At 40.0% G+C, this 25,093-nt stretch overlaps 1 protein-coding gene across 1 annotated transcript; it reads right to left on the reverse strand.

Moving 5' to 3' along the window:
• Window positions 1-1,764: 1,764 nt before the first annotated feature.
• Window positions 1,765-24,949, reverse strand: TRAF6 (TNF receptor associated factor 6). Its single transcript, XM_042038301.1, has 7 exons — window positions 24,861-24,949; window positions 16,646-16,972; window positions 10,887-11,037; window positions 10,086-10,244; window positions 9,074-9,145; window positions 7,698-7,775; window positions 1,765-6,172 (listed from the first exon to the last, which is right to left on the reverse strand). The coding sequence occupies exons 2-7, from the start codon at window positions 16,939-16,941 to the stop codon at window positions 5,291-5,293; spliced, it is 1,638 nt and encodes a 545-aa protein (XP_041894235.1). The 5' UTR covers window positions 16,942-16,972; window positions 24,861-24,949; the 3' UTR covers window positions 1,765-5,290.
• Window positions 24,950-25,093: the final 144 nt, after the last annotated feature.

A 25,093-nucleotide genomic window follows, 5' to 3' on the forward strand; every position in this document is an offset into this window, starting at 1 on the left:
CTAGCATGAACTCTTTACCCATTCTGAACCCTGACAAGCTTAAAATAGCTTAAACTAACTTAAGCACATACATGCCTATGTGTTTAGAGACGTGCATATTTATCAAAGTGGTTAATTTAATTGTAAAAGGCTTAAAACCAGTAAAGGAAAAAGACCCGAAGGCGACAGCTCCTGACATTTGGTACTTCAAGATTGTTAAGACTGTCAGGTTCTGTAAGAGTGGTGATGGCAAAACAGTCAACTCAGTCCAGTGTGGTCAAGCTGCCCCTTCCAGATGGAATGGGCAAAGGCTCAGTGGTGGCAAAGGATGAGGGTGAGACTGGTGCCAGTGAAATGTTTCCTTTGGTAAGTTTTTGTGCTAGCATAAAAATTTCCTATTTGAGTGGTATGAGATTTTTTGGGTTTTGTTTTTTTTTTTAATCCAAGATGAGTAACAGGCAGAATTCATCAGCCCTCTTACTCATTTCATCCAGACAGGCCTAGATTCCCTTCTCACCATTTTTGGTCCATTAACCTCTCCTTGTATTGCCTTGTATTTGCTGCATATGCCAATACCACACTCGACCTTTTTGGGGCTAATTCAGGAAGTTTTGTTGACTTCTGTAAATGCTGTCCTGGCACAGGCTAGTCACAGCTCCTAAATGAGAGACAGCACAGAAGAGCTGAAGTCTAGCACTGTGTGCTCCTCCCAGCACAGTGTAGTAAGGAATGGCATAGGGAGTCTTCTTTCCAGATGAACAGCTGGAGTGGTGGGCTCGTGCTTTTTGGGGATGAGAAAGGCAGAAAAGCACCTAGTTTGGCACTAGTGGAGGATTTTAGCTAAAACAAACACATTCTTCTTGTGAAATCACTGCAATGAACTGGTATTTATCCAGGAAAATATCCAGTCAGAATATCCTGGTCCAGATGTAGTTTAGCCATTTTTTTTTCAGAAATGTACAGGTACATGTACATTTGTACTTACATGGGTGTGAACATGCTCCTATATTGCTGCTCTTCTGCTTCTGGACTTTCCATTCCTGGGGCAGCTGCAAATGCCAGCTTCTTCTGCTTAAAAAAAGGTCATTATTACTCCATCTCATCAAAAGAAGATTTTAGTGCACTTAAAATGTGGACCATTAAAAATAGATTAACACAACAGATAACCAATGTCTGAGCAGGCCTTTCTCTCCCTCACTCGTGGAACCTATTAGGACCACCTAGATGAAAGATAAAGTCATAATTAACTTGACATTAACTACACATTACTGCAATACCACTAAATTTACTCAGAAGAATCATAAGGTTTTGAATATCCCTTCCTGCAGATGCTATTAAAAAACAGAGCCAGGCTGAGATAAATCAGACTGCAATAAAGCCCACACTTCTCTTACTGACAGAGGAACTCCCTCTGGTTTCTGATCTGAGTATCCTGCAACAAAGCTTCAGTCCATAGTTGCTTTTGTGACAAATAAAACAAGCAAGCAGATGTGGCCAGAGAGGTGTGCAGCTTTTTTGAGTTACATCTTATTACAGGATGATTATGAGAACCCTTAGTTTATTATCATCATACAGCAGCTGTATCTTCTAGTAATGAATAAAACTATGAATACCCTTTATAAATGTCAGAAGGTTTTTATCTTGAAATACATTCTTTGCCTTCTTGGTGCTCTATGATACCAGCTACCTCTGAAACCCACAAAACAGAGAAACTACCACAGCAGTCCTGTATCAATTAGTATTTCTGAATAGCCCTCCATATGAATAAATATGCAACATGCAGTGCACAGTTTAATTAGTTTATTTTTTGAAGTTCTGTCAGAAAAATAGCTGTGCATTAATTACAAAATATATTAAACTATCAATCAATACACCCAAGGGAACAGGAGTACTTTCTTTTTGTTCAGATGCAAACCAATACAAACCTTTAACATTGACACAGAATAATCTTTTGCATCCATCATCAATGTATTTGGTCTGCTGCCATCTCTAAGTAAGAACAGAAGGTCATCCTGATTTCATTTCATTAGCAAGTTTAATCCCTTGATAGCAAACATGACCAGACATATCATGAGACCGCTTAAAAACCAACTCTATACAATCTCACATTATCTGAGCTCCCACATATACATTACATACCAACATTTTTAGCAAAATAATTTTCCCTGCCCTGCAGGGGAACATTCAGAGGCAAAGAGATAACACGTTCATAATATATTATAATTGGAAAATTTGTGCCATAGCAGCTTTGCAAATACACATAAGAATGGGTGACTTAAAACATGTTAAAGACAACAGAAATTTGGAAGATAAAAGCAGCTAAGCCACTTTATAACCACCTTGAGATCTAGCAATGCTGCAAAGCATTAAGTTACCCCATTGCTGAACAAGTTATATGGGACGTGGGTTAAATCCCCATACTTCTTTGTTATAGAGACAACTCTGCAGACCTTTCTCCTTCCATTTAAATAGTTCTAGCAATTATACCTCAATCCACCATGGTAAAACAAGTTCTCAAAAGCAGAGATTTGGAGAAAGGGAAAAGAGGAAAATGAACTCGTATGTGAATAAATATTTTGTTAACATTTATAATCTTTTCATGACAGTAAGATTTAACTGACATTTAGCAAATTAGTTCTGAGAGTCTCTCATGTAATACTCTGACATTACAGTAATATGACATCACTCAGCATTCTAGTTGGTAACATAAAAACACAAAACCAGTAGAACAGCAGCAGTGAATAAAGCATCCATATTACTACGGCCAGTACAGTATTATACATGCAGTAGCCTTCTATTCCCTATTGGCTTGTGCTGTTGTACAATTTCAACCTGAATAATTTAAACCCTGCCTCCAAAGGGAGTCTCCTCCTCAGAGGCAGAAGTACATCAGATCTAGCAGATAAGGCTCAAAGCAAAAATTGCATTCAGAATGCAAATCTTCAAAAGCAAAGAAAGTATTAATGCATTTAGTGGGTCTTGGGTATAAATGATTTGAACAGAGAATAAGTACATTTTTCTTATTGCTAGGGCTGAGGAAGGACCTGGAGCAGGAAGAAGCTCTCAAACGAGTGTTTCTTCTGACTGCTTCTCCCTCCTGCCCCCAAAAAACAAGAAGGGGAACAAAAGAGAATGTCAGTTTTTGAGCATCCTGAAAAAAACAAGGATAGTAACACAGCTTGAAAATGGATTACACTGTACTTGTGTACAGTGCCCTGTGTAGAGTGTCTCTGTGCACTGCCATGGACATTGACAGCTCTTAGGTAAGAATGGCTGAACTACTGGGAGCGCTCCAAATGAAGACACTCCAGCACAATGCAGCTGAAAGGATGAGGCTATTCATTATAAAACCTACTTTGGTTTTAAAGCTGAGGTCTTTCCATAGTTTGAGTAATATATGCTCACCTGTCCCCTAATGACAGAGAATACACTAAAGTCACCAGCAACTAACTGCATTTACCATTAGCCAGGAAGTCCATGTTTCAGTAATGACAATACTCCATTGACCACAATCCCTCTTCCATCTAGTAGGTTCTACTTGCAGAAGAAATTTTACTCATCTGGATATGATGAACAAAGTGGTAGGTTGGGTCCTGGAACCTTTACCTCTCATGCAGGCAGGCAGAGTATCCTCCCAAACCACCGAAGTACAGCAGTCTTTCTTTAGTCTTGTACATATTAAGCAATGTGCCCTTTCCCCACTGGTATTGCTCTGATGAGGCCACACAGTTGGAACACTCTTCAGTATATCTTAAGCTGCAGTGTCTCAAGTCTTTAGGTTGTTTCACTAGCTTGGATAAATAATACACATAAGCTCATGCATCGCTTAATTCTTTCTTCAGTATGGGAATGTGTACTTAGGTTATGGGGTGAACAAAATGTTTTTCTTCCCTCCTTTTAAAGACAGATTCAGAACTCTATCAGCACCATGATAAGTTAAAATTTTTAGCACCAGTGAACTTGAACTATTCAGCTTTGACTGCTCAAAACTAACATTTACATGGCATACAATCAGTCAGTACAGAAAACAATACTACACACAGCATTAGGAACCTCATGAATCCTTGGCACAGTGAATCTAGTGTTTGATAAATGAGTAACTGTGGAAGCCAGATTTTCTTCCTAAAAGCAAACAGGATTACACTTTTTCCTCACACTGCCGAATTAGCAGGCTTTCCTTATCGTCCAAATTGCTGAGTTGGCCCAACTCCTATTGTCTAAAGGGACAGGAAATACCCTCAGCAGTTGGATGCCAATATGGCCAGCAGCCCACGGAGAATTCATAGGGGATGACATGAGTTGTACATCATCCACAAATCCAAGAGATCACTTCAACAGATGCAGGTCAAAAGTTCAGATTTTGTACAAATTCAGGTTTCAACAACAGTAAAACAAATTCTGCATCACCCTCTCTGGTGCATCCCTTTACTCATGTGTCCACACAACCTGAAACATGTCCAGCATTAGGAGATTCCACCAGCACAAAGGTAGTTCATTCAAATGCTGAACTTTTGTATCTCTTGATGATTGTGGTTGACATTCTGGGCCTAGAGGACACACTTAGAGAAAGATTTATCAAAATAAAGAGAATTAGGGAGGCACTTTCAGACCACATTACAAATATTTCTTCAGTGAATGCAGCTCACAGTCATTTAAGCCTTCTCCACAGCACTACCTCATGTCTTTTGGAAATACCAGCATCAACTCTGCATCAACTCTACATCAACATGCAACTTCCTGAAGGAGGAAAGGGTCAAAGCACACCTGAACCCTCGGTGACATGAACAAAGTCCTAACCCTAACTTCAAACTTCAAGAGAGACCTAGCCAATGCAAAATTCTACATAAGTCAATACAGAAACTCTCTCAACTTTCCCAAGCTCTGTGAAAAAAAAAAAAGAAAAAATTCCTCATCTTTATTAATTTTGCTACTTCCTTCCAACAGCATCTATTTCAAGGCACTGAGGTGAAGACTTACAGATCTATTTGATATGACTGAAATTTTACCAAACCGAGATGCACAGGTTCTACAATAGGATTTTCCTGTAGGCAGTTAAGTTTTGATTAACACTTCATTTAGTTAGCTTGCTACAGAAGTAGCTTATTATTTCAGGAGAGAACCTTACCAAATATTTAAGCATATGACCTCATAGAGAAAAAAATATACCAGCAACAGCAAAGTTCCATTCAGGTGAAGATCAACTATGTTGGCAACACAGCCTCTGTGGAAAATGAAGCACAAGCAGATCACTTTTGTGATCTGTGTGGAACAGCGTGAGTAAGGCTGCATTCCCCTGGTTAGGACTTGCAGGCTACATGGCTCCATCAGTACTGCGGGCCTGGAAGCCTTCTCTGCGGACACTGTTCAAGTCCAGGCGCGTTAGAACCTCGCAGCGCACCAGGAGCGTGTCATCCTTGATGAAGGTTCTCTGTTTCAAGTTCTGCAGGTGCATGAAAGTCACATAACCAAAACCTTTGGGATTGCGGTGAATTGTCGGTCTCTGGAAAGCCAGTAGCTCTGGCTTGGCTTCCATCACCTCTTCATGGTTCTGCCTTTCCGGCCCTTCTGATTGATCCAAAATAGAAAGTCGTATGGTGCCTTGGAAAGGCCAGGGCAGGTGGCTGTCATATTCCCCTTGCATAGTGTGGACGAACAGAGAGATAAAATTAGCGCAGCGCTGAGCATTTGGTAACTGGATATGCAGGCGCAAGCACAGCTTGTAGCCAGGCTTCCCCGTATAGAAGCCAGGACTGTGCATCACTACAGGTCTCTCTTCTTCCTGGGCTTTCTGCAGTCCACTGAAATTCTCAATCTTCCAGATATAAATACCATTACATTGCTGTGCCTCCATTTCAGTAATCTTTCCCTCCAAGCTTCGGATAGTACGTTTGAGTTCTGCCATGTGAGTGTTCTGAGTCTCCATTTTAGCAATGAGTTCCCTGATTTGGTGATCTTGTCTTACCAGACGACCTTCCAACTGCTGAATAGTTTCCTTGAAGTTTTCAACTTCTGGATTGCAGTCATATGCAGCATGTGACACATGTGAGAAGAGGGCAGGCTCAAAGGGTAGGCCATTGATGAAGGGTACAGGATTTGCAGCAGTGACACTAATGTTCTGGAAACTCTGAGCCATCATTCTCATGTGAACCTGAGTGAACTCCTGCATATGTCGTGCCAGTTCATTCCTTTGCATCTAGGATTTAAGAGATATGGCATTAGGAACACATCAAACATCTGCAATCACAGATGTGATTAAACATGGCTCTGAAGAAAATCAAACAAGTAGTTGCTTTTGTCATGTGAGAAAAACTGCAGTGTGAATCAAGGACAAGGTGTGACAATAGGACACTACCAATGGAGAGCTCCAAATTTACGATCACTGTTAGGAAAAATGAAAAAAGAAGTTCAAATACCAGTGGACAAATTGCACAATCTTTTAGGTTGGAAAAGACCTTTAAGATCATTGTGTCTTTGCCCTGATGTTGATAGAGCTGGGGTTCAACAGAAGTGCATATATGAGGTGGTTTCAGCGTGGAATTGTTAACTTGTGAACTTAAGATAGAACTGACATAAATGACTGCAATATAAATCAGATATGTACATTATTGTTTTTGTTGGCTTGGGACTTTGAGATGTCACAAAAATATTCCTGATAGAATATTTATCATTAGTAATAGCATATTGTATTGTTGCATAATTCTATGTGATATTTAATAAGGGAGCCTTTGATTGTATTTTTACAGAAGCTGTAGCATCTCCAGGAAAACAACAAAATTTAAATTCTCCAGAAGAAACTGAGAACAGCTTCTTATTAAAGGCCAGACCCGCACTTCAAATGGAAGCAATTTTGAGTAAAAGACAGCAAGTATTTCAGTAGTACATACAATGAGAAATAGGAACAGTATATTTCAAACTGTGCACCTGAAAATAAAAACAAGATATGAAGAAATATGGAGTATTTTATACTGAAAACACTCTTGTCAAATATTCCAAAGGCAAGCACTAGGTGTTTATTCAGGGTCACCTTCTTGTTAATGAGCATTCATGATAAAAAAATTCAGGTTTTGTAGGAGTGATAATTTCCCTATGAAACCATCATTAATTATGGTGTACACTTTCAGTAACATTGTTCAACTCAAAATAAAGACATGGTGAAAGACTGATAGTGATAAATATATTTAGAATTTTTCCTGTGTTCTAAATCAGCACTTTACTCCCTTCATTGATTTCCTAAAATGCTTCACAGTACCAAATGGTGTATGAAAACTGATGTGCAAATGAAAGGGAAAGACCCATTTTTACAAAGAGGTATTAAAAAACTAGAAATAAGAGTATCTAGATTAATAATTTTAGAATTTAATAAAATTGATTTTCTTTATGGAACTCTAGGACTCGTAAGTGTATTTGGCCACAGCTTTGGAAGAAATGCTAGAAGCTACTTTATTGACAAGAAGGCTGAGAAAACATGAAATAATAAAAGCAAGGTCATCAAGCAAATTGTTCACAGAGCTTTTTCAATTTGAAAAGGCAATTTTGAAATGCAATGTATCAACATGTAGGTTTCAGAATTAAGATACCTCAAAACAAAAAACCTACAACCACAAATCATTGAAGATTTTGGGTTGGTGAATGAGACAAGAATAGGAGAACACATTAAAGAACCAATAGACAAAATCATGCAGAAGGTCTGCAATCCATGGTACTGATAGAAGGCTTACCTTTTCAGGACACCCAAAGGCACTGTAAAAACATGGTACCGGGGCAGTAGGACAATCATTGTCATAATGGTTAGGCATCTAAAACAAATCAGATTTGATATTACTTCTTCATCAAGAGTATTCTCTTATAACATCCAAAAACGATACAGCTGGATGGATTCTGAAGAGGTACCTGAAGTCAGATCAGCTTATACCTACATAATTTCTTAAAGGAATATGGAAGTTTGGAACAAAAATGTTAGCTGATGGTAAAAATTCTACATCCTAGTTGTATGTACTGTAACAATTCATTGACTTTGTTCTTACGTTAGGCCTCAGAAAGCATTCAAGTTTCCTTGCTAGACCAAACACCTTTTGTTTCCAGCCTATCCTCCAGCCAGATCGTGTCCGTTTCCTTCCCTTCTGAAGGGCTACTTGCACATACTTATTGTGTCTCTCTTCAATCTTTTTTGTGGTCCCTGTTTTCCAGATCCAGATCAGTCATCTGACTGCTCTGGATCCTCCCTATCTACCCTCCCTCAAAAGCATGACAATTTCAGTTGATGCCTTACAAGCCCTAAAGAGAGCAAAGGAGAGTTGTGTGTTTCACAGGCAGAATCCCTGTTTATATAACCCCAGGTGTTTGCCTTGTTTCAATATCATCATGAAGCACAACACAAGGCTAATACAGGTCAGCTATTATTGAGAATGTTTAGCATTCTCTGTTCCCCACTTCTGCAGTTCATTACCTGACAACAGACCTTTCCCATTGTCATTACTAAGCTCAATTCTGTTTTTCAGGACTTTAGAAGATCATTCTTTATTTTAACCCAGGCCATCAACACAGTTGCCATTCCAAATTAAATAAATCAACAATTACCATTTTCCTGCCAATGAAGTTAATACTGAATAGATGAAATAATAATGGCTATTACAATAGTAATGGACAAGCAGAATTCCAGCCAGCATCTGCAGTTTGATAGTGAATTTACTTATAGCTACTTTCCAACAGTGGCTTTCAAGTACAAATGCTCTCCCCATCTGCCCAAATCAAAGCCTCCTCTTGTAATGTCAGTCATAACCACTGGCAGTTGTTGGCATTTTTTAAGTTCCATCCAAGATCAAAGACATGCAGCATGGCCCCTGTCAAGAAGCAGTACAGCTGAACAATGTGATGTGCAGCCAAAATCCTACAGGGGTTTGCCAGACTGCAACTGGAAGCTGGAACAGCATTTAAGGGAGGATCACACCTGCGCTGGACATTTTCAGAGAGAGGCAGGCAGTGCTTTATTAGCTAGCAGACAAACTGCATCTCCAAGTTCAACTTCAGATTAAAGAAGCAATGTAAATATGAAACATCTGACTCAGAATAAACAGAGAAAAAGGGAGTCTCTTACCTGCTCTCTGATGAGCACTGTGTTGCAATATTCACAAAATACATTGGCAAGTGGGCAGGTTTGGTCATGAAGCTTAGTGATCAAACAGAAAAAAGAAAGGGGAGAAAGCGTCAGTAAGGTTACCCAATTTAAGAAAGGGCTAATCACCCTTGATCAGACATTAGATTTTTATTTATATTCCAAATTTTGCATTTAGCTGTATGCAACTGTGAAACAAAACCAATCCCTTTACCCTGAACAGTATGTTTTCTATTACTGTTTTTTCCTGGACTTACACAAGAGATTCATAAAGTTGCAGCTACTTTATTTCCTAAAGCTCTTATGCTCCAAAGAAGTCTGAATTTAACCAGAAGTTTCTAAAATTCACATTCAATTGTACTGGAGCTATATGAAAGCTTTTTTTGTTTGTTTTTTATTTGTATTGGTGGACTATGTTAAGTATGTTTGATTGACAATTCACAATATTAATATCATGACATTTAATAGTCCTTGAGATAGAACACATCCATACAGAGATAAAGAAATGGTAACAGCAAAAGGAAAGTATTATCCTCAGTATCACCCAAGTGAAAAAAGCAGAGCCAGGAAAAGAATTCAGAAATTATCTTGGTCTTGTGTGGTAGCAGATATCCCCAAAAGATTTCTCTCCTGATACATCCTCTCTCCCAGGCATAAAATCTGCAAATGTAAATACTGCTTTTTGTATTCCACTGGCAGTAGATACTGGCCAGTCTGATGGTAAGGTCAGAAATCAATGGCTCTTACACAAGTCTCCTCACATCACATGGTTCTCAGTAAGTTTGTATTTAAGGACAATCTCTCCCCAGCTTTTGCCTGTTCTAGGCTCATGTCCTGAGTTTGTAGCTTCTCAGCTGTGCAGCAGCACAAAGAGCTCTTCTACACCAAAACCTTTCAGTTGTTAGGTTTTTTTTGGTTTTTTTTAACTGCTGTTGCCTTTCCAAGCAAACCCATGTGAATGCAGGTTGACAAACTGAAGACTCCTGCTAAGTACCTCTTTATCTTCATAGGCCATAGATGTGGCACAGTTTGGGCAACACACTTGGCGCCTTGGACACTCCTGGGTCATGTGCTCCTTCAGATGGTTCTTTGGGAAGGTTCCTTGGCACTGTGGGCATTCCACAGTGGAAAAATCACACTGCAGCTGGTGGTCCTGCAGGAGGGCAGAAGAGGGATTTGATATTTCAAACAAGAACCATCATCTCATCCGTTTTCAAGAGAAAGCACAGTGCAAGACAAACAAATCACGATCTTTCCTTCATGCAAGGAAACCCTTATACACTTATGCTGACTCTACCAATAGCCTGTTACTGTCCCATTACTAAGGTCAGGGTTTCATGTATTCAGAGCTTTAAGAAAGCTCTCAGTAAAAATTTAGTTTTATATTTATCCTTATAACTGCATATATTATTTTCCAAAACAATTATTTCAACTCATATATGTAGCTACTTCAAGAGACTATTAAACTGACTTTAAGAAACTTGTGTGAATACAGACATAGCTGACATACTCTGTCTGTACATGTGAAGTACAGACATAGCTGATTAAAAGACATGAATGATTCTCAACAAAAAGCTGCATTAGTACAATTGTCATGCACTATGATGTTCACTTGAGAATCACCTAACTACAATTAAATACTCATCAAAAAACAAATATGTGTAGCTATAATCTTGAAAGAAAAATGCACTGAATCAGCATAAACGAGTACCAGGTATGACCGTCTATTTAAGTTATTTGGAATTTTTACTTCTTTGTGAAAACAAGGTTCCATATTTTCAAAACTAATTCTCACCTCTAAGTGCCTGAGCTCCATCTTCATACTGCAGCCCTTGTTGGGACACTTAACCATTAATGAAAGGATTTCCCGTTTGGCGAAGTTGTCAGGAAAAAGTTGATTTTCAAGCAGAATTTCATTGTCTACAGGACATTTGTGACCTGCATCTCTACAATGCAGAAAAGCAAGGAAAGATATTCCAGTATTACCAACAGATCTCCAAGCCCTTAAATTTAAAATATTTTTACACCAGCAAGACATTAGTGGCCAAATAACAACACAGTAAGAAGATCTTTGCAAACAATGGTATTTATGTGGCAATGACCAGAAAATATGGAAGGTATTTCAGAAAAATTGAAAACACAGTTTCACTGGAGGTGGCATGACTGGGGTTGCAGCACTTTTCAAACTCAAACACACTTTATTTGTACAAATGCCATGTTAAGTACTCTGGAAACAAACGACGAATATGTAAATACACTAAGAACTTAAGAGTCCTGTTTCTGTAAGTACTTCATACAGCTCAAACATCAAAGAATATTTCACATACTCCTGCAAAAGAATTCTTTAAACTTTCTTGGACCTCCTCTCATTTCTTTCTCATTTTTTAAACAGCCAAGGTGATCACAGCTGAGAAAAAAAGCAAAACTGTCTTTTTTTCCAGTTTCACTTCATCTGTTTGGCATTACATCACACATTGCTCAGTTTGCTGGTTTTGTTATACAGCCATTTGATCAGCTGGTCATCCTTCAATTTGATTATACAGCAAACAGGGTGAAAAACTCCAGACACAAAAATTATTAGCAACTATGAAAATTACGCTGGATTTGGAACTGGGTGTGGCATCTGAAACCATTTTAACAGCCAACAGACTGGAAGTCAGTGCTAACTGGCGAAGGTTTAGAATCTGATGGAACATGAACGCATGCAACCTGCACGAGGTAACTAACAGCCTGTTCCAGTTCATCAGGTTCTGTCTACCTGCATTTATATACAAAAATCATTAGAAATAGAGTAAAAAAGGGGATCATCTCCATCAAATTTTCCACTATCAGCTAATTCTGAAATCAGTAGGCCAACATATTGATTCACAATTAAGTAATGCAGTTAAAGAAGCATAAGGTATCAAAGCTCCTGAGTGCTAACGGAAACAGCAATAAAATGGAAAAATACATGGGGTGGAAAAATGTCAGAGAGCACTTGTGGTGCAAGGATCAAAGGCCAGATCATTGTCACTGCCTGCAAGCACGAGGGGAAGTAGAACCTAGTGGGCTGTGGAGACCAGGAGGGAATTTATGTTCTTTGTTGGAAAAGGAAATAATCGCTCAGCAACTCCATCAGCAATGCTGCTAGAGGAAGTGGAGGTAAAGTTGTGACTTCAAATAGAAGCAATGAACTTCCTTTCACAGCTTTTGCTTGCAGAGCAAGCTCACCATATGCCTGAGTCATACTCCTAAACAAGTGGAAGAAAGAAAACAACTTAGCTTGCCTTGCTTCAGAGCTCCCTGAGCTATGATCAGTGTGATCTTTGTCACAAGCCAGAATTGTTCCCTCACTTCACAACCTACAGGTAATCAGTTTTCACAGGTATAACTTGCTTACAAAAACCCTGTTTAGTGGAGTATAGAGATAGCTCAGTAGGACTGCTGATAAGACAGCAGCTTTATTTCTACAAAGAAAAGCTAAACATGAATGAGAGCAGCCAACAAGAAGTTAATTTGAAATAAGGATTATCAAGTCTCCAGTTTATATAACTAGCAGATAAAGGGCAAAATAAGAATGAACTGCAATTTTCCAAAGTAGGAAAGTGTAGTAAGGAAAAAGCAATAACCCATTGTAGGATATTAAACAGGCTTCAAATCTATTTACAAGGATCAGGATTGTGTCTAAAACATTTCTTAGATCCATCTACAGACAAAGATGTTGCTATACATTTCCTGTGACAGAACTGAGTTTTTGCACCTCGATTCTAACTTACATTACAGTGAAGGCTTTCCTATGCTGGAATTATTTATCACACTGCACTCTACCATTTGCAACAGCACCTGGGAAACAGTGGCCATCTGCTACAAAGTACAATGAATATTGCTATAATTTTCCTTGAGATTAAAATACAGGTATCAAGAGTAAAGCCAGAATAACTTTGAAAGAAAAGCCTGCTCCGTGATTTTAACAAGTGAGCGGTTTAGCTGAAAAGCTGAGACAGTTGGTAGAGACTTTAAATGCAGCCATGCCAGATGTTGGATGAACTGCCAGCACCCAAAGATTGCCCTGCTGCCCCTTGCTACCTCACAACTCTGCTTTTCCAATAAACAGAGGTTCTGATATTTGGCAAGCTCTACTACAAACCCTAAGTCAGCTTTGCCCTAAAATATAGGAGAAGACTGGAGTGAAATTGAGTTAGCTATAGCACCTGAAGTTAGTTCTTCTAAAATTTCCAATAATGTATTTTGTTGACCAGTAATGTTTGTAAACTCATTTGTAGTTACTTAGGTAGATAAGCTTCTCCCCTTCCATGACTTATAGCACTTCAAAGCACTTCAGACAGCTTTCTTTAAAAAGCTGCCAAGACTTTCTGGGAGGCAGACATTTACTGTGATCAAATCTCATCTAATCATGTCCTTCACAGTGCAAGATAGAAGAGCCCAGTTTTTAAAAGGTTTTCAGTTTTTTTTTCTAGTACAGCCACAACTTCTTCAAAATGAACAACTAAATTCTTTGTGGAAGTCACAAGAAGCAATTACTCAAAAAAATACTTGTCCATCCTTCATCATTTTAAATCCTTAATCTCTGTGTTCACTTGAGCTAAGACACTGGGGAAATGAGGAATAAAGAGAAGCAATTTTTTTCTGATCAAATGAAGGCTGCAACAATCACTTAGTGAAAAAAACAGTACTTAGAGAATGTAAAGTATCACTTTCCATTTTCATTTTAGTTCTGTAGAAGCTTCTCAATATCTCAATCAATCTGGTACTGTACACAGTACATACTGCAAATCAATATTGTACTGGAGACACTACATAATCCAAATCAATAGCTTGATCCATGGATACCAATTAAGCCTGCAGTTCAGCCCTTCAGGGATTCTGAGAGGTCTGGCACTTCAAGCTGTCCTCCCTGCTTTCACAAGCATTCACTAAAACTGTCCTCCAAAGACTGAGTTCAGTGGGGAATGAGGGAAAACTTTTACTCTCAATGAAACATCTGAAATATTACACTGACGATCTACAGTCTTGAAGGAAAAAATACTTTCCACTTTGTTCAGTATTCACTGCAACAGTCATCACTATTCATAGAGAAGCGGTATAAAAGAAGCAAAAGCTTCTGGTCATTGAAAACTGTTTGCAAACCTAAAACTGAGCAGAGGAAATGTTCTGTTAATTTAAAAAGGAAGAGAAACCATTTCCCATGCCTGGGGTTTAAGAAGGAAGTTTCTCTACCCGTTCTGAGCTTGGGTTCACCGCAGTTTCTCACCCAGTATTGCTGTAAATTCTAACCAATGACTCTAACTGTGCAGCTCACCAGCAGAAACATAAAGATTAAAAAAGAAGATCACCATAGCTCTTAAAAGATGTGAAAGACTGGAAATGAGACACCCATTTTTGGTAATTCTGAGTAATTTTCCCCTCAGTTTTTAACCTAAGAATTCTGTTGTCTTTGCTGAGTAGACATTTCTAAAGCTCACTACATTTAAGTACTAATTTACCTTCAGAATTTATAGACATCATAATCCCACGAGAAGGTTTAAAGACTTATTATCTTTCTCACAGAAATCCCCAAGTTAAAGAGGAGTATAAAACTGCTACTGCCAACAAACAGAGCAAGCTCATACAAAACAAGTAAGGAATTCCAAAATTAAATGGTCTTTATCTGTACAACTGCCTTATAATGCATACAAGCATGCATGAAATTACGAACATTAACCTCTTGAAAGACTTCAGGTTGGAATGTGCAAAGCAAAGGCCAGAAAGTGAAGCCAGCTCCTTGTGCCAAGGGAACTCGATTACAGTCAAAGCTGACTCTTTCAGGTTTAGGGTTTTTTGCCTTCTTCCAGGCACCTGAATAACATGAATACCATTGAGTGATGCAGTTGGGTAAAGCCTGATGTACTTTGCTCACAGAAATAGGAAGACAACGAACAAGACAAGGGACTAAGGGAGCAGGGGATCTCATGGTATAGTTAATGGAGAACTGAATATCTCTCAGCAGGTTCTGCAGAATCAATTCTCAGGGGGGAACACTGGTGGTGTTCTGCATTTTCTGGATCTGTTTCTCAGAAATATTAATGAAACTGATGCTAACAAGAACCGTGCTGTAAATACACACAAACTTCTGTGCTGTCTAGAAAGAATCTGATATTGTAAGTAGGAAATGCAAACCTGAATTTGTCTTTTCATTCTCAGCTCCAACATTTCATTCCTTGTTCCAAAAGGAATGCCATGACAAAATACAGCAGCATATGCTACAACCGTGACAGAACCACAGAACTGTTCAGATAGAAAAGATCATTAAGTAGAACCTTTGACTGATCACCACCTTGTCACCTAGAGCATGGCATGAAGTGCCACATAGAATTGTTTCCTGAACACCACTAGGGATGGTGACTCAATCACCCCTCTGGGCAGCCCATTCCAATGCTCGACAACCCCTTCCATGAAGAAATTCTTCCAGAGAATTTATGTAGCAGAAACGACAGAGAAGCCCACAAAACACACAAAATACTGTATTCAGAGAACATCGTTGCTGGCACTCTATTCATTTAGTGAGCTACAAATGATGGAAAGTGAAGAAAAAGAAATGGAATAGAACTATGGAAAAATGGTATGAAAAACCAACCAAGAAAGCACTGTCCATTTTGCATGCTAAATAGAAATACCAGGGAAAAACTCAGTAACATTGAACACAGTTTAATGATCTCTACACAGAAGTGTGCAAAGTAAGGTTGACAATGAGACAATTCTCGATATGGGTCACACAGAATTGAATATATAAATTCCTACCAAAGTGACATTTGAGCTAAGTGAGCAATTGCTAAGAAAAAAATTGGGCTTATGCTGAGAAGGAAAAATCCTACAGCTTAATATTTATCAACGTAATCCAACACTAACTTATGACTTCATTCCAGGTTTAAGGGAAGTACTCTCTACAAGGTACTCTATGCCCTTTCTTGCTCTTTCAATCATCCATTTTTATAAGCCCAGCCTGCTTTTGCCTTCGTATCTTATTCCCGCTCCCTCATATGCCACCTGCTTTCCTCTCTCAGTGCTTTGCTCAAGACTATTCCCTCATCACATTCTCTCTTCCAGCTCAACAAGGAAGCACCTAATTTCAAGTGAAGAACTGAAAGCATGAATTGCCTTATCTGCACCAAGAAATCAGATTGTAGTTTCCTGTAGTTATCAAGAGAAACAATCATAGGAAAAAGACAGGTTTTATAATCCTGGGCTGGAAATGGAATTTATTTGGGGGATTTGTCTACTTCTTTTTTTTCAATTAATATTTGAAGTTTAATAAATTTTTAGATTCATAACCTGAGTAAATTTGTAAAAAATGGCAAAATATCTAAAGCTCATAAAACTTCCAAATTTGTGACATTCTGGCCATATATAGTATTTATTAGAAAGCATCTTAAATGAATCATAAATTTCCAGAGTTCTATTAGCACTCACTGGTAATGCACCTTGGGCAGCTCTATGCAGTTTAGATTGACCTTTAGATTGAACTGCTCTGGTACATGAATTTCTTCTTCAAAGCAGCTTCCCTAACTGTTCCTTTACCTGATTGATTTGACAATGCAGCCTTTGCAGAAACGGTGGCCACACGGGGTCTGCACTGCTTCCCGGAGAGCCATCAGACAGATGGGACACTCATATTTACTTTCCAGGGGCGGATCGAACTCCACGTCGTATCCTTGTGTTTCCTCTGAGAAAGAGCTGGGCGGGTTGCCAGCGCTGCTGCCGACGCTGGAGCTCTCCTCCTTGGCTCCCGCGCTGCAGGCGCTGGCCATGGCTGCGCAGCAGCCGCTGTCCCCGTCTCGGGCTCCACAGCTGCTGTCACTGTGCAGCAAGCTCATGGCAGCTGATCGAGGGCTACACAGGAGTGCGCTGCAACAGGGCAAAAAGATGCGTTAATTTAAAATATTTTGAGACCCTCCCTCCCAGGCAAGAACAAATTTTATTTCCGACCAGGAACACTAGAACAGAGTTACAGATTTGGTTCTACTCAAAATCACTGGTTTTGTTTTGTCCCCTTATCTTTTTTTACTTATCTTGTGATGTGTAGGAAAGGACACTGCATCCTGTCAGCATAGTTCGTAATCTTTTTCATCTGACTATCTGATTTCTGTAAAAAGAAGAATCCTCTTTGTCCTTGCTATGCCTACTGAAGATGTTTCTTTATCCCTTCTGTATTATTTACTTCTAAGGCATTCAGATAGATTTTGCACAAAAAAATGCTGTCCAGAATCAAGTTTTATTGGAGGGCAACAGCTCAATTCCGTATTTTCCTTGCAGTGTATGTATGTTAGTTAGCGTTTTCTGTATAGAGCAATTCACAATATAGATTTCAAATCAACTTAGCTGCAGGACCACAAATAAAATAGAAGTCCAAGTACCTAAACCAAGCAGCTGTTGTGCTGTAAATGAAATTCAAATATACAGCACTGCTGATAACATTTTAGAACTGCCAGTAGGACTTTAAATTGAGTAAGAAGCTACACATGAGATAAGGACAATAATTCCACAGCTCAAAAGCTATCTACAAATTGCTAGTACTCAAACAGAGCTCTTGCTCTCCTTTCCCTCTTCCAGGCTAGCTGGCAGGGAGGACAAGGGTCTTGATTGTAAGAACAGAAGATAAAAGTCGCCTTTCCCTAAGAGTGGTGGATGGCATACTAAAGCCTGCGTTTACAACACTCCTCCAAAGCAGGGTGAACTCATAGGTATGAAATAAAAAAGTGCTGGTATCCCCAAACAGATTGCTAGTGTTTCTACACTGAATGAGAGAACCTTAAAAAAAGGTCTTAACAACAAATACAAATTCTAAAGACCAAGAAACCTTCCCCTCCCTTGCTTTTTTAACAGTTACAATAATTTTCTTAGAATCCTACTGTGGTTAGTTTTCTATGAATGGCATTTCTTTGAAAAACACAGATTATCACCAGGTGCAAGGCAGTATGAGTAGTCTGAAGGGTAGGGAGCCAGGCATGCAAAACAAGCCCAATAAGCCTGGATTTGATAATCTTTTGCACAGCAGTACAGGCAAAAGTCTCTTGCAGTGTTCACCTAACGAATTCCCTGTAATACCATTATGTCATTTAAAATATATTAAGGATGGAAATCCAATCAAGAGATGAATTGTAAGAATTGTTTATCTGCATCACTACTGCAGATGCTGGGGGCAGCAGAATGAATAAGGTTACCTTGACCACAAGCTCACAAAACTGAAAATTTTCTTGCCTACATCAGAATTTGCATATCACAAGTCATTTTTACAAAATGTTCATGGATAGGAGGAAGACATATGGGTAGTTTTATCTGGGTACTTATTTTACAACACTTGAAGATTACATCAAAAGAAATACTAATCACACAAGGCCTCAACTAGCATTTATGGAAAATACATTTTGGACACATAAAACATCACAGAAATGTGCTTTAGGCCATCCACATGATAAACAACTAGCAATACTGCCCATGCTAACACTCTATGAGCTATTTTTTTCCAGCTATCCAGAGTAAAAAAAAAGAGGCAGATCTATCTAAACAAAAACAAAGTTACCATATTTTGGTTAGATATAGTTAGAATAATCAAAACTGAACTTTTATTCTGTTGTATAAATACGTGACTTTCCATCTTGTTGCGGTATGCAGAGGTATGAGAAGTATCTGAAGAGCAGCATTCTTGACATTTCCAAAATACCATTAAGGTACAGAGCCTCAAAGCACAGGATGACAGTTCTGAATTGTACTGAACCTGTCAGCAATGCTCACTTTCTGCAGAAATAACTCTAGAGCAGAGCTGTCTGGAACTGCACCCAAAGTGCTGCTCACTTCCACTCCTGTTTTCCACCCCAATGTATTGTCCCTATACATTATCTACCACAACTGGCTTTATAACTGGGGCTCCTAAACACAACATCAATACAAACTAAACACTAAGAATGCTCTCAGCAGCTGCTCCAGCCATAGTCCAGACATGACCAGTTTAATCCCACAAAAGGACCAGCTCCCCCAATGACACAGAATGGAAGCAGAAGAATCAATGCTTAGAAAGATGCTCTATGACAGAGATCTTTGGTTTAGACTGCCATCAGTAGCTCTCTTTTCTCTGCAGAAAAAACCCAGCTTGTTTCCACTGTTAACTAACATAACTTATTTAACAATTGCTGCAGAGGATGATCAGTCCACGGGCCACATCTCATGAAAAACTACAGGAACTAAATTGGGTCAATGGAGTGGGAATGTTGGTATGCAAGATATTAGAATCCAGAGGCCAGCCTAGGACTGAAAAATTCACATTACTCTAAGCCACAGGGGTATATTTAGTGAGACTAAGAAAGGGAAGAGGAACATACATCCCTTTAGCAATGTCACAACGGAATTCAGGAAGTCACAAGAAGAAATATAGAACAGCTTTACTCAAATTCAGCTGTCACATTAATTGCAAAGAAGTGTGTGACTCTGCTCTTGGGCTGTTCCTAGGAAAAAAATCCCATACTATTTAAAATACTGCTCTTATAAAAGAAGAAACCAGGACCTGACTCGGTATAATCTCACTAGTTGAACACTTTGTAGGCTTAAGTGCTGTGCAAGCAGTGTTCTCCTTGCCCATTTGAATTGTTCCTACAGACATAGCAGGTAGGTATATTCAGTTTACAGAAACAAAACTCCCTTACCAGAGTCAGTTTAATGAATGAGTCAGTGCAATCAGTCAACATCCCAGTCTCACACAAAAAGCCCCTTATTCAGTGATACATTCCACTCCTACATGGAGCTTTTTATCTGTATATGACCAAGTGGTTCACAAAAAAAGAAGTGCAAGTATCTTTTTAAATTGGGAAATTCAGGCACAAAGAGGCAACTTAAACAAGGTGATTAAGAGCCAGATTTTAAACTCTGTTCATATTTTACCTAAGATAAGATGAAATGGATAAAAGTAGGAGGAATCCTATCTCTGAGCAAAATCCTCCTTCTTCCAGACACATTTTAGGTGTGGGGCAAGGTACAATTTTCCAAATCAAAATCCACACTGCTGTTACTCAGACAATTAACTAAGGCCTTATTATTTCACCATAGTTTAAACTAATTTCTCTATAAGTTGTAACTCCTGTACTAGTAATTAGATCTGTTTCTTGTGGAAGTTACTTTACCCTCCCAGACTGCAACATCGGTTTAATCTTTTTGGACAGAGCAATGCTAGGACAAAAACAGCTACAGAAAAGTGTACTTTGAGTGGTATTGACAGGTCTTTTCCCCAGTAAAGATAAGACAGTCTGTGAGCCTACTGTAGCAGTTTTTCACCTTCCTCTCCTGGGGAATTAAAAAAATGCTCAGGCTGGAAAAGGATGGATTTTAACGCCCTAACTAGGATATATCCCAAAATTCAAATCAAGTTGCTACCCTTTCTTTTTGACTATGAAACAGATTTCCAGTGAAATAAAAGTTAAGATCTCCTAAAAACCACATCAGTTTTTCTTCTTACTGATAAGAGCTGCTATTCTTCCTCTATGCTGAACAAAATTGAGTCAAATGCAAGTACAACAATATCCAAATAATAATTTAAAATATCTTGTGTACACCACAGCCTTGTGAACTTATCCTTTTTTAAAATGTTAGTCGTTTAATACATTAAACAGTTTTCTAGACTGCTCTCTATACCTTTTTTTTTTCACAACATCCAGCTTTCAGATCCAGGAACAACTGCAATTAAACTGGATCGTTACATAGTAATTCTTGCTTTCGATAGTGTGAAGTTTCTCAAGCAGAGAAAGTCTTAAACTATGTTTGGTAATGTACCTGAAATGGCCTTTACTAGAGCTAGGAAGTGCTGTCAGACCTGCTGACTCTGGAGATAATGGGCTTTAGCTTGGGCACAGAGGTATCCAGGCCTTGGGCTGGCAAAAGTTGATTTCGCTCTCCAAGGCAGCAGCTGTATTGCTTGCCAACAGAAAGGAAGGTGCTTTCCACGCCAAATGGTAATGGACAGAACTTGTTTGATAATTACCTGTGCTGCAGAAGTCTGGGAATGCCCTAAGGATGAAACTTTCACGCCCCAGAAAAGATAGTTAAGACTACAGGAGTCCCCATCCCACTTCTCCAACTTTAAACCATAATGAAACCTTTCTTCACTAAGTAACCTGTGCTCTGTTGCTATTTACACTGCTACATTACAAAGTGATTAGGCTGATGTGAGATAGCACAGTCAGCCCAGAAGAGCCAACTCCTGCAAGAATAATGTACCTTACAAATAATGTACCTTATGATAGATAAAACCTATTTCAAACCAGAATTTAAACTGCCCATATTTTAAATTAATGCATGCAACAAAGCTCAGTACTCTGATTTTTCGAGTCCCATGGTATAATGAAGCTTAGGTAGGACTTCTATAGATTTTTGAGCGCCAAACTCCTCTAAATCAAAAAAAATCACTGGTACCACAAAATATCTTCAGATTGCCTGTAAAACCCCACTATCCTATTAAGAGTATTAGGGAGGAAGTAAAAGTAGGCATTGTATACTATTTACAATGAAATATGAAATGATATTTTCAAGCATGTGTCAAACTTAAGGAATACTGTGCAGGGAAGTACCAGCTGCTATAAGAGAAAAATTTTATTATGAATCAGGAAGTACTTAAAACAATTAATTTCCACATGACCTTTCCTGGAAAATTGACACTGACTACCCATATAAATACGGAATCAATAGAGAGAACTATTCCAAATCCTTTTTCTTACTCAAAGTTCACAAATATAATTAATTTGCTTGCAGCCTGGCCAGGACACACCCACCAAGGCAAATGCCTTTAGCACTGCATCGACAGCAAAACTGGCCAACTTTTCTCTTTTCTTCATCTGCCTTGCATATGTAGGTATAGATTTCTGGGTCATGAGACTGACAGACCAGTGGAGTGACTTTGGATAATTTGTTTATGGAGTAATACTTGCAAAACCTATTCCCAGGCACATTAATCCACGGTCTACTGATAACTGATAAGCACCATGTGTTTCCACTATGAGGTTTGTAGCTATCATCACTATGGCCTCATCCAGGCAGAACACATGAAATTATGCTAATGCCTTTTAATTAATACTTATAAAACACTTTCATTTCAAAGCTATCAAATGGCTAGACAAGCTGAAGCAATAGGAGATTCGGGCAGAACTTGTAACTGCAAAAACTAAATTCTGGTTTCTTGTAAAACTCTACAAGCATGTTGCTAATACTCTGTTGAGATACGAACTTTCTTTTTTGCTAATAGCAGTAACTGTTAAGACATCCAGGTCTTTAGGATGACCACCATACTCACACCATTTTAACATGTCAACTTGAAGACTTGAAAGAAAAATTTTTGTTTGAGGCAAACACAATCATACAACATTCAGAGCTCATTAGACTATCAAGAGCTCCTGACTAGAGCAGAGCAGCCCTTGGGGGTTTCTGGAGTTTTCCAGGTGATTTCTCTTTATTTGTAAAGAATGCTGTCAGGCTTTAATCACATAAGTATTTTCATGCTAGAATGTTACTTAGGAGACTAGATGGTGGCACACTCACAGTTACATTCATATTTTATCCTACTTAAGTATGTCAAAACAAATTTAATTTTAGTGAGCAGTGGAAGCATACTATAGTCTATTTAACACCAAGATACTCCATGGATTTTTCCATAACAAAAAACAAACCAAAGCCAAAATTCCCTGAAACTTTCTTCAATTTATCAACTTTTAGACAGAATTTACTGGGAACTGTTCAGAATAACAAATACAAGGACAGCACTGTTAGTGAGAAGAACAGTACTGTTTAACTCTTTACTTTGGCAGGGACTCTGGCTTCTGTTCTCCCTTTGCACACTGAGAACACTTTGAGATATGCATTATGTCTTTCCATACCTCTCAGTAGATCTACAGGGCACGTAAGATGCTGCCCTAGTGGGGACAAAGTAAACACCCATAAAGCACTTCAAAAACAGGCAGGAAGAGGTATGGCTGTGAACTAATGTAATTTCTGCAAGGTACAGTCTCCAGGCTACATTCAATTCCCATCCACCTCTACAGGCATGAGGCTTGTATGTGGCATTAATAGAACGATCTGAGATCCTGGGAAAGCAAACAATGAATTAAACACACACATTTTGAAGCAATTAAAACATTTCTCCTTTTCACTCCACCTTACATTTACTTTTATTTTCTTTCTGACACACTTTATGCCCGGAATCTTTTATGGTCAGTTTTCACGGTCTGGAGCTAAAACTGTTTTTTTTTTTTCACATCTACTTAGCTGATCTGTGCTACTGAGATACAAAAGTTACTCTTGACATAGTAAACTCATGGAAGTTCAAGGGGTAAAGAAAAGCATGTACGTTCACCTCAGATATTTTTTCATGCTGAAGTTCTGTCAGCATAGGTACCTACTGTGTGCCTTGTCTTTTGAAATACAGCAGCACTTTTTAAAGATAGAAAGCAGTATTGCAGTGTGGCAGTACTACAAAACTTAAAAAGCCATTTATGTCCTGACAAGTTCTCATTCAACAGAGCCTGACTGAGATCCATAAATGCTCACCTGGGAAAAGCTGAATGTACTGTGGAATATGCAAAAGAATTATGCCCAGAGTGATACCACAAAAATAATCCAAGTGCTTTTATCAGCATACTTCGGTGACTTTTTCCCCCCTTCTTTTACTAGAAGCACAAGTTTTACAGCTTTTTCATTCTACAGGAAGACAAAGCAGTTTGCTTGCAAGTCTTTTAACAGTTGGTGAACACACCGCAAAATGCACCCGAAGTTTCAAATCAATACTTTATTAATCACTCAGTAGTATCTAAGACACCACAAAATCCACATAGCTGAGGTGTAGCGCTGCAGAAAGCGTCAGAGGCAAACATGGGAGAATACTTTCGGCAAGCTTTAACAACTAGGTCTAAGGGATATAATTAGAACATTTTCCTCCCACCTACAGCTGAGATTTCCGTTTAAGTACGAAAAGACTCAGCGTGACCTATCTGAGCCAGACGAAATTGATGGAAATTACTACCGAAGTTACAATTCATTACTCGTGTTAATAAAGTTACAATAAATATTAAACACTGCCAGTCTCTACTAGAAAATAAGAGCTACAGGGTTTAGAAACAGTAACACTCTCGCAAATTACTCTTTAACGTGTTCTCGGAGCATTCACCGAGTATCTCCCATTTCACAGTGGCAAACACAGAGCCCACGTTCAGCTGATGTGCTCGAGACAAGCTGCACCACAGCTCGAGAGCCACCCGCTGCTCACGCTCCTCCCGCTGTCCGATGGCACCCCCGGGGCAGAGGCAGGACAAAGTCACTCCAGCCGGGCTCCCACCCGGCAGGCCAGCCAGCGTGACTGCGAGCCCCGGGCCGAGCGGCACGGCCGGGCTCGGCCCCGCGCCACGGTTTCAATTCCGGAGCAGCGCAGGCCGGCGCGCCCCAGCCCCATCAGCGTCCTGCCCCAGCGCGGGCCGCCCTTCCCGGCAACCCCGGCCCGGCCCGGCCGAGCCCCGAGCCCCGAGCTGGGGGCAGGGGCCGCAGAGCTCCGCGGGGCCGGGCAGGAGGCGGCTTCGCTGCCCAGCCGGCAGCGCCGGCCCAGGGGAAAAACGCTCCGCGCCGGGCGCCGCCACCCGCCTACAGCGGCCCGCGCCGGCCGGGCCCTCACTCGCAGAATGCGGCCGGGCCCTCGCTCCCCGGGTCCGGCCGGCCGGGCCCGCCGCAGCCCCCACCCTCCCGGCCGCCCCCCGCGTTCCGCCGGACTCACCGCGACCCGCGGCCGCTCCCCGCTCGCCGCCGCTTCCGCTTCTCCTCGGGAAGCGCCGGAGCCGCGTCTCGGACGGAGCGCCCTCTGCCGCCGCGGAGGGGCAGCGCCGCGGGGGCGGGGCGGGCTGGCAGAGCCGCGGGAGCTGCGGCGTCGGTGTCACTGTCACCCCTCCGCAGCGTGCACAGAAGTGTCGCCACCTGTGGCTGTGGCAGCGCTGGGCTGGGGTTCGCTCC

This window comes from Corvus kubaryi, unplaced genomic scaffold (assembly GCF_017639235.1).
Source record: "Corvus kubaryi isolate FWS band 111438036 unplaced genomic scaffold, C.kubaryi_AGA036_p1.0 37392, whole genome shotgun sequence".
Classification (NCBI taxonomy): domain Eukaryota; kingdom Metazoa; phylum Chordata; class Aves; order Passeriformes; family Corvidae; genus Corvus; species Corvus kubaryi.

Coding starts and splice junctions, on each gene's coding strand:
- TRAF6 (XM_042038301.1), bottom strand. CDS start 16,941: ATGAGCTTGCTGCACAGTGACAGCAGCTGTGGAGCCCGAGACGGGGAC. Junction 11,038..16,645: donor TGCATTGTCAAATCAATCAG/GTAAAGGAACAG, acceptor TCTGCATTGTAG/AGATGCAGGTCACAAATGTC. Junction 6,173..7,697: donor CCTTTGGGTGTCCTGAAAAG/GTAAGCCTTCTA, acceptor CTTAAATCCTAG/ATGCAAAGGAATGAACTGGC.